The sequence below is a fragment of the Miscanthus floridulus genome, chromosome 18, assembly GCF_019320115.1.
Source record: "Miscanthus floridulus cultivar M001 chromosome 18, ASM1932011v1, whole genome shotgun sequence".
Classification (NCBI taxonomy): domain Eukaryota; kingdom Viridiplantae; phylum Streptophyta; class Magnoliopsida; order Poales; family Poaceae; genus Miscanthus; species Miscanthus floridulus.
The window spans coordinates 111,107,485-111,117,980 of record NC_089597.1 but is presented as its reverse complement, the minus strand read 5'-3'; the positions used below and the strand labels follow the sequence as shown (position 1 = coordinate 111,117,980).

Sequence of the window (10,496 nt, the reverse complement as noted above, 5' to 3'; positions counted from 1 at the left end):
GCAGAAAAAACAACTATACAGGTAAAAAGACTTAGACTAGGGACACTCCGAAAACAAAAACTCTGGCCCAACTGAAGAAGAGGTCTACTGCTAGTTCGCCATACTATGAATTGGAGCCGTAGCCAAAGAAAACTGACTTATATCATCTTTGCACAAACTTGCGACTTGTCTTGGGCTCAAACTTTTTTCGTTGGAAAGTTCGCCTATTCCTTATTCCAAAAACGTGATGCATTCCAAAATCCGAAAGAACTGCCGGAGCCGTGGAAGAATCGATCAAATCGTCGCCATGGGAAGCAGAAGCAGCAATGACTTGCGCGGCTCCGCCAGCTGGTCGGAGTTGCGGGCGGACGTCCTGGTCACGGTCCTCAAGGGGCTCGCGATCCGTGACCTGTGCCGCGCTGGCGCCGTGTGCCGCTGGTGGAACGCCGCGTCGTCGTCCGTCCGGGCCCAGCACCGCGCGTTGTCGCGCCCCCGCACGCCCTGCTTGCTCTACGCGGCGGCCGCTGGCCCATCGTCGCTGTCCGACCCGCCGGCCGCTTCCGCCACGCTCTTCAGCGTCACGAACGGCAGGTCCTACTCCGTGCCGCTCGCCGCCGGCGCCTCCATCCGCGAGGGCTTCTGGCTGGGCGCCTCGCACGGCTGGCTCGTCACGGTGGACGACCACGCGGAGCCTCACCTCGTGAACCCGGTCACCGGGCAGCGGATCGACACCCTCCCCTCGGTGGCCACCGTCGAGCAGGTGCGGCGCGTGCACGACGAGGGCGGCGCCGTCGTCGCCGACACGTACACGGTGTACCAGTACGACTCGTCGCTGTGGGTGTACGATCCCGCCAACGCGGCCACGACGCTGGACGCGCGTGAGCTCATCGACTACCTCTACGTCCAGGCGATCATCTCGTCGGACCCATCGGACGGCGACTGCGTCGTCGTGCTCGTCTACTGCCCAGATTACCAGCTGTGCTTCGCGACGCCGGGAGACGCGCACTGGACGTGGATACGGCCTCCGACGGAGAACACCCAGTACTGCGACTGCGCCTTCGACGGCGACGGCAGGACGCTCTACGCGATGCGCCACGACGGCGCGATCCACGCGTTCGACCTCCTCGGCCGGCCGGCGCTCGAGAGGGAGGTCGTGCTCCGTTCTCAGGTCCAGGGCGGGAGGACAGCGACCAACTACCTCGTCCACGCGCCATGGCTACGCGGCGCCGGCGGCTGGCTTCAGGTGTGGAGGAGGATGGGCGCCACTGAGCCTGTGACGCCAGCTGCGGTGGCACAAGAATCTGCGTGGCGGACAGAATCGATCACGGTTTATCAGGTGGATCTGGCCGCGCAGACGCTGGTTGAGATCAAGAACCTGGGCGATCACGCCCTGTTCGTGGGGTGCAACTACTCCTTCGCTCTCTACTACACGGACAATGAGGAGCATTATGCACTCTACTCGCCGCAGTGCCCAAGGGACATTGGTATCTACAATGTGGGTGATGGCAGCTTTCACCAAGTCCAAACTCCTTGCCCATGGTTGAATTGGCCCCTTCCCACCTGGATTATGCCAAGTCTTCACTACAAAGGATAGCACATCCCTTCTACTGTCTATTTAATTTGTACAACCCCCATAAACTCGTGCAGTCGTGCTCCTGCACGTACGGGCTCTATAGTTGCTGTATATGTGATGGTAAGTTTTATTTGGTCCTTGGACTAGACATTAATTAGATCTGTGTCTTTATTGGCAAAGACTTCATACTCGGCGCATCGCATGGCCACCTGCCCTATCTCCCTCCCCACGCCCGCGCCGGCTAGGTCGTCTTCCACCTCACGCATCTTCCCCAACTCCGGCGGCAGGTTCAGCGGCGGTGAGGTGTGTCCTCCTCCTCTCGCGTTCAAGCACTCCCGAGTTAGGGTCCCGACGGGCCCCTCTCTTCTTCCTAACTCCAGTGGACTCAGAAGAGAAGGGGTTCAGGGGAGGCAGGGCGTCCAGACGGTGGGAGGGCGGCTTTAGGGTCCTGGCGGTGGTGGAGGTGGCCGGGCCAGGTAGGGGCGAGGGCGCCCATGGCCATGGCGGCGATGGGAGGGGGATGGGAAGGAGGAGGTCGCCGCAGGCGGTAGGGTGTCACCGGAGCACGGCGGCCGTGCCCACGGCCGCGGAGCTCCGGTGAGACCCTACCACCCGCGGCGGGCGTGGTTGGCAGATAGTGGAGCTTCGGGCAGATCTAGCGTCGGCAGCCATGGATGACGTGGCATCGGGCAGATCCGATGTCGGCGGCCATAGGCGTTAGCAGCGAGGAGGAAGAACACGAGGCGGCCATGCGGCTGGCCGTAAATTAGGCATGTCCGTCTTTATTTCATCGATTTTGCAAGATTTCAATAGTTTTTGCAAGTTTGCATACATCCTGAAAGGCAAGGATCACATGTAGGTTTGTTAGGCATGGACCTTCTTAAGCTAGCCACCCGGCCAACGTACTTTTCGGCCTCATCAACAAAAAAAAAAGTATGAATTGCAAAAACTATGAATATAAAAAAAAACCAAAATGTCTTATAATTTGGAAATAACGGAGTATTCTGCTTCTTTATGTACAAAGAGCCCAAGAGCAAGGAGGAGATATCACTTTTGTCCATTTGCTTTCTTGTTCACTTCCTCTCCTAAACTTCTCATTCTTGTTTGGGATAGAATCCTGACGACACCCACCGTGGTTTTTTATTGAAGCCAGTAGAGGAGTCTCCGACCTATTTTTTTTATACCAGGAAAAAAATATTTCAAATTATAAGGCCCTAGGCTTAAAGGGCTTTACCTGCTGATGAATCAGTCGGGAAAACTCCTCCTTGAACAAAATCTTCCATGGAGCTGAATTAAGATATTGTTCCTCCGCCAAAGATGATAGCATTTCGATGCTTCCAGATGATCCAGTAGGCTACAATAACAGAAAATACAAGACCTGAAAGCTCTCCTTGCTGAAGTGATCATATCATAAGACTATAGTCTACGGTGTAATATCCCAGTATCTTTATAATAGGAATCCTACACAAAGAGCGGGCATCCGATAGGACCACATCACCTGTTAACACGCTAACCGTCCAATCTAACCAACTCGTGATATAGTCCGTTCGGTTTGAAACAATTCGGGCCTCTGCACGAATCGAAAATTCACGAAACTTGTTGAGCTCAACCCGTTAAGGCCTTGTTTGGATATTGTTGAATTCACCTCAATCCAGATGTGTTTAGTTAGGTTGGAATGGAATTTAATTTAAGTTCTACTTTAATCCACCCAACCCACGTGGATTCATGTAAATCAAGCTGCACATCCAGATAGGGCCTAAGCGAGTGGCAGGGCAGCTGCCACGAGCGAGGTGGTGCGGATGAGCCTAGGGCGGCGTAGCACAGGTGTGCGGTCTCCAGCGGCAGCAGGCGCGGCCACCATCGTGGACGACAAGCGCGGGCGCACCTAAGCCGATGAGGCGGCGCGGTGAACCAAGCACGACACAGGACGGCATGGGCGTGGACCACCAACGAGGCGGTCCCGGCGAGCCGAGCGCATCGTGTCACGGCCTCACGGGTGTAGCTCTCCATCCTCCTCGTCGATCCCTGCAACTGTGCAAAAGCAATGGGGAGGTTCCTGTTACCGGTTCCATATTCTTGCTCCCCTTTTCTGCTTAGGGGGTGTTTGGTTCAACTAGCACCTCCTAAATTTAGAAGCTTTTAGTCCCTTTTAGTAACTTTTTTGCCAAACACCTTTACTAAAAGAGACTAAACAACCTTTAGTCAGCTAGTCACCCAAACCTTAGTAGCAGCTCCTAAAACCACGTCTGGACAGGGCTTGCCCTTCATCAATGCGCACCGATACCCCCTCACTCACACCTCGCTCTCTCAGCTCGCTCACTCTCTCCCTCTCACGCTCGCTCTCCTCTGCTTTCCCCGCCGCCGCCACCACTTCGCTCCACGCCGCTACCGCTCCTCCCAACCCCTCCGCCGGCGTAGCAGCTCCTCCGCTCACCGCTTCCACCATGGACGGCCACGGGTCCGAGTATCCAGACTATTACTCGCAGTCCTCTTCTTCGGTGGATCTGAATGGCTCCGGTCTATCCTCCCCCCCCCCCCCGTCGCCGGTGACTTCGGCGTCTTCTCCCAAGCGCCATCGTATGGTGCGGGCTCCTCCACTCAACGCGGCATGGAGGGGCTAGATCTGAACACCGACGCCGCCGGCTTCCCCTACATGGGCTCTTACCAGGGGCTCCTCTAAGGTGACTTCACTCCCGGCGGTAGAGGGCTTCTTCCTCTTCGCATTGGTGCCAGATCTGGTGCTGGAGGGTTCGTTCCTCCTCGGCCGACCATAGGAGCGGCCGAATCTAGGAAACGCCTGGCTTCTCGCGCTGCTGTGCGCCGCTCTAGGGTGGGAACCGGCAGTAGCCGTGCCCGCGCGCCGACAGCTAGGATGCGTGGAACAGTTGCTTCGAGCAGCTCGGCTCCTCCAACTGAAGGAATAGAGCCAGAAGATGACGACGACATCCCGCCCGAGGTGAGCTTGTTCTCTGATCTGATTCGTACTTTGCTCTATTTATTATTTATGTTATGCATGTCTTATTTATGGTTCTGCATGTCTGCTTTTTAACTAGATTCTCATACTTTTCATTGATCTGATGTGTTAGGTTTTATTTGTTTGATAGACATATCTTTATTTGTCTAATCTGTTTGATCTATAGGTGTGTGTTAGGTTGTATTTGTTTGATCTACAAGTTTGTATGAACTACTACTATTTAGTTATTTGTTATTGAAGTGTGTACATGTTTTATGTAGTATTGTGTATTTGTTTGATCTATATCTGTCTATTTCAATTTTTGTCTCTTGTTCTCTGATATGCTTCTCTACTAGTTTGACCAGGCAAATTGGTCCGATGCAAATACATTTGTGTTCTCTTGTCTTGCTGTTGATGAAATGAGAAAGGGCAACTCAAGTAAGGGGACAATGACAAGGAGAGGTTATGATAATTTGAGAGATTTCTATGAGCAACAGACTGGCCTAAAGCATGATCTTAGATGTATGAAGAATAGATTCAGCCAGCTCAAGACCATGTACAGTTCTATAAGTGGGCACAACTACAAACAGGTGTTGGCCGCCAAGAAAACGAAGGGATAGATACACCTCTATCTTGGTGGGATAGGCATACCAGGGTAATCTTTGTGCCTAATAATTTGTTTGCTTGTTCTACTTTCATGTTGGTTTGTGCTAACAGTGGATTCTTATGAGTGTAGGAAATTCATGTATGGGTTGCCTAGATTCTTTCCTCAGATGGTTGAGCTCTTCCAGAACACTGCTATTGATGGCTCAACTGCCACCATCCCTGGTCTGTCATGACATGACCAAGACAAAGGGATAGATGAGGATGATGAAGATGGTGCTGCTACTCTAGACGACTGTGGCTTACAGACTAGTTCACCAAGTATCACAAACAGCCGCAAGAGGGCAAGTAGCACAACTTACACAGCCTCAAGTCCTAGCAAGAACAAAAAAGTTCCAATGAATGTTATCATGCAGGGGCTGGTCACTCAATTGGATATTGCTGCTGAGAAAGAAGTTAATGCATTGGAGCAAATAGCACAAAGCAAGAGAGGGGAAGCTACAAAAGCAAAGCAAGCCAGAGTTGATGATGTTGCTAGGTGCCTCAATTTGGCTGTGGAGGCTGGGGCAGACAAAGCTTCAAATGAATACTATGTGGCTACCATGATGTTTAGAAGTAGCTACAACATGTTGGTCTTTAGTGGCCCTGATACAAATGAGCAAAGGATGGCATGGCTGAGGAGGGCTGCCCACAATACTTGAGGAGGATATGATAGAATGGTAGATGGAGTCTCCAGTTTGGTAGCCTTAATTTTATTTTGCTTAGGACCTTAAATTTATGATGAACTATGTAATCGTAATGAACCATGGTCTATGTTTGGACCTTGTAATGCTTGTTGAACAATATAATGGGTGTTGCTGCCATTGTTGTTGATGTTGTTGTGATGCTGCCCAAGTATTTTTGTTCATGTCAACATTCAATGCTCTTTTAACATCTATTTCTTATGATGACCAGGGAGCATATGAAGTGGGATTTGCTACTAGAGTGGATCATGCTGGACTTTCTGATGCTGGTGTAGGGGCTGCTGCTGGAGTGGCTGATGCTGGTGTAGGGGCTGCTGTGGAGTGGCTGATGCTGGTGTAGGGGCTGCTGCTGGAGTGGCTGATGCTGGTGTAGGATCTGATGATGATTGGTGGAGTACTACTGATGATGGTGCCCCTACTAAAGACTTAGATGACAAGTGGACTATTGATGATGATTGGTCAGATGTTGATGATGAAGGGGACTACACTAATGATGAGGAAGCAGGTTTGATGATGCATGCTGATAGGTGTCAGCAGAAGAGGAGAAGGATTGCTACTGCTGTCATGCTGCTAGGTATGTACCACTGTGATAAGTTCATGAACAAGGCTGGTTATAGAGTCCCACATGAAACTAGATATTATTGGACTATGAGAATCCTAGGACATAGGACACAATGCTATAACATGTTTAGGATGCACACGATATTTTTTATAGCCTTCACACTTTGCTAGTTGAGAGATATGGTCTGCAGTCCACTACAAAAATGACTTCTATAGAGGCTCTAGCAATGTTTTTGTGGATGTGTGGTGCCCCTCAGTCCATGAGACAAGCTGATAATAGATTTGAGAGGTCACTAGGGACATGTAGCAACAAGTTTGATAAGCTACTGTCTAGTGTGATGAAGCTAGCAATTGATATCATTAGGTTAAAGGATCCACAATTTTTAACTATTCATAGAAGGTTACAATCTCCTCGGTTTGCTCCGTACTTTGATAAATGCATTGGAGCTATAGATGGGACACATGTACCCATCACTGTGCCAACTGAGAAGGTAGTCCAGTATATAGGAAGGAAAGGAATTGTAGGGGATCGTGATGCCTAAGAGGGGGGTAAATTAGGCAACTTAAAATTCTACTTAAAACTATGGCCTCTTTTTCTACCCTGAGCGAAACCAATGCAAAAGATAAACAATCTAAATGTGCAACTATGATTTTGCTAGTGTGTTGCTATCTCTACCGTAAAAAGGAGTAATGTAAACAATGTAAATGCGGAAGCTAAAGAGCAAGGTAGAGATATACAAACTCCCGTCGACGACTTCGATATTTTTATCGAGGTATCGAGAAGCGCGCAATCTTTCCCCTAGTCCTCATTGGAGCCCCTCACAAGGAATCCCTCGCAAGGGCCAAGCTCCTGGTCGAGTAACTCTGTGGATAGCCTCGGGCCTTCCCCACATGCAAGTGGGTCTCCAACGTGCCTTCCGGCAAGTCTCTCCCGAATGCTCCTCGTCGTCTTCACTATCAAGCTTCTGGCTGAAACGCCGTGGGCCTTGTTCCCTTTGGTACACGGTTGTGACATCCGGCCCAGTTTGGAATTTGGCCTATAGTGTCCCATATGCAAGTTAATGAGATATTGTAGAGAGTTTAGTCCCACCTTTGTTGTTAAAGGTGGGATAGACCAATATATAAGGCTTCTAGAGTCCATCCCACCATCCCCGGGTTAATCCTTTTACGCGAAGCGAGGACGAAAGCGTAAGTGGGATGGTGGTAGGTGTGGTTCGCTCAACGTGCAGAGTGGATCTAAGCCGTTTGGACTCTGGGGCATTACAAATGGTACCAGAGCTGACCTTCGTGGCCACCGGCGCGTGCGGGTCAGGTGTGCGGACATGGGGTTCATTGCGCGTGTAGGCCCTGCGGGGTGCACGGCATGGCACATGTGCCGGCACTGGACGTACGGTCGTGTGTGCTAAGAGGGAACGTTCCTGGTCATTGTTTGCCCGGTTGTGGGTGTGTTGGGCCGACGAAGACGTCGGTTCCTTTGAGGGGGGTGTATGTGACATCCGACCCAGTTTGGAATTTGGCCCATAGTGGCCCATATGCAAGTTAATGAGATATTATATAGAGTTTAGTCCCACCTTGGTTGTTAAAGGTGGGATAGACCAACATATAAGGCTTCTAGAGTCCATCCCACCATCCTCGGGTTAATCCTTTTACGCAAAGCGAGGATGAAAGCATAAGTGGGATGGTGGTAGGTGTGGTTCGCTCAACATGCAGAGTGGATCTGAGCCGTTTGGACTCTGGGACATTACAACAGTGGCGGCCACACCACAACCGTAGTTGGTGTGATCTTGCAAGACTACAAGCCCCTCCGATGTACAACGATGGTGCGTGCAAGCACCGAGTGATAAGAGATATGCAAACCTCACTAAACACTAGGCCTAAACCTAGGGCAAGCGCATAAGCGGTGGTCTAATCAACCTAAGCACTTCGCAAAGCACCTATGCTAATCACCTAATGAATCACGAAGCACTATGCAAGTGGAGATCACTAAAATGGTGTATCAATACCCTTGGTATGTTTCCTCAGCTCCACACACTTCATTTGGCCAGTTGGGGGGTGTATTTATAAGCCCCACCGAGAAAGTTGCCATTGGGGACGAAATCCCGCTTTTTGCTACTGATCAGACGCTGATCACGTCCTGACCGGATGCGTCCGAGCGTCCCGACCGTTAGAGCCACGATCAACTGATCGGACACTGCCAGCGTCCGGTCACTTGCCATCGGACGCGTCCGGTCACAATTTCGCTGCTCTAGAACCTTTCTGTACTCAATCGGACGCTGTTGTTCTGCGTTCGGTCAATTTGCCGCCAGTGTCTGATCACTGCTGATGCCTTCTATTGTCGAGCCTCTTGATCAGAGCGTCCAGTCGCTATACGCCAGCGTCTGGTCCAGCGTTCGGTCACCTTTATGAGCTCGTTTCTTCATGATCTTGCATTCGGCTAGGCTCCTATCTTCGTGCTTGGACTTTGCTTGATATCTTAGATCTTCTCTTGTGCACCTAGGGTCTTGCTTATGGTGTTGATCATCAGATCATCACATTGCCTTCGTCCAAGTCACGTCTTGCACCCTATTGAACTACAAAACAATCACTTGCAAATTCATTAGTCCAACTTAGTTGTGTTGGTCATCAAACACCAAAATCCAAAGTAAATGGGCCTAGGGTCCATTTTCCTAACAATCTCCTCCTTTTTGGTGATTGATGACAACACGACCAAAGCAAGCAAATAATAGAATTTTGAAATTTGAAAACTACCTACTTGCTAGGATGCAATGTGAAAGGATCAAGATGCCCAAGAGGGGGGGTGAATTGGGCTAATTCGAAATTCTCTTGCAATAAACAAATCCTACGGATAGCCCAATTAACCCCTTGTGCCTAGAAAAGTGTTTCTATCAAACTAATGCACAACGAACTCACAACCTATGTTCCAACCTTACTCTAGCAAGCAATTCTATGGATGTAAAACAAGTATTGAATTGCTCAAAGTAAATACTCAAAGTAAGTGCTCAAAGTAAATAGGGAGAGAAGGGAACGCGGCGATGTTTTGCCGAGGTATCGGAGAGTCGCCACTCCCCACTAGTCCTCGTTGGAGCACCCGCGCAAGGGTGTAGCTCCCCCTTGATCCGCGCAAGGATCAAGTGCTCTCTACGGGTTGATTCTTCGACACTCCGTCGCGGCGAATCACCCAAAGCCGCTCACAACTTGAGTTGGGTCACCCACAAGCTCCGCCGGGTGAACACCAAACTCCCAATCACCACCAAGCCGTCTAGGTGATGGCGATCACCAAGAGTAACAAGCACGAACTCTCACTTGACCACGCGAAGCCTAATGAGAAGATGGATGCACACTTTGCTACTCTTGATTTGCTAGTGAGGCTGCTCTCTAGGATTCTCAAATCACAAACACCTCACTAGGACCTTGCTCTTTTTGGCACTCACAAACGTGTTTCTCAGCTGTTGGAATGAGCAAAAGTAACTCCACTCACGAGTGGAGCTTCTATTTATAAGCCAGCCTGAAAAACGAACCGTTATGAGCTTCTGCGGGATGACCGGACGCTCCGATCGTGATGACCGGACGCTCCGGTCAGTTCAACCCGCGAACCAGTAGTAACGAGTTGACCGGACGCTGGCAGGGTCCGGTCAGCACTGACCGGACGTGTCCGGTCGCATAAAACCCTTACTGGAACCTTACTGGACTCGACTGGACGTTGAACCCTCAGGGTCCGGTCAGCACTGACCGGACGCGTCCGGTCACTCTTTCCCAAGTCTGGACCCTTACTGGAGTCGACCGGACGCTGGCCCTCAGCGTCCGGTCACATGACCTTCCAGCGTCCGGTCACACCAGGCTTGTTCACCTCAGTCAAATGAACTGACCGGACCCTGCGGCCAGCGTCCGGTTGCACCGGAGCCAGCGTCCGGTCAGTGTTTGACCCTCCATTCACTTTCAACTTCCGAACATATGTGAATGAAGTTTGCTCCATAGGATCTTAGGCATTCATAGGAGCTACCTAGAGCTAGTTTTAACAAGTGTGCACCACACCTAACTCACTAGACTCAACTAGGTCAAGCTACCCGTTCATACCCCCCTTCAT

General features: G+C 50.7%; 1 protein-coding gene across 1 annotated transcript; it reads left to right on the top strand.

Annotated features, from left to right (window-relative positions):
• Positions 1-286: 286 nt before the first annotated feature.
• Positions 287-1,573, top strand: LOC136524377 (F-box only protein 7-like). The gene has a single exon (XM_066517776.1). The coding sequence runs from the start codon at positions 287-289 to the stop codon at positions 1,571-1,573; it is 1,287 nt and encodes a 428-aa protein (XP_066373873.1).
• The last annotated feature ends 8,923 nt before the right edge of the window (positions 1,574-10,496 follow it).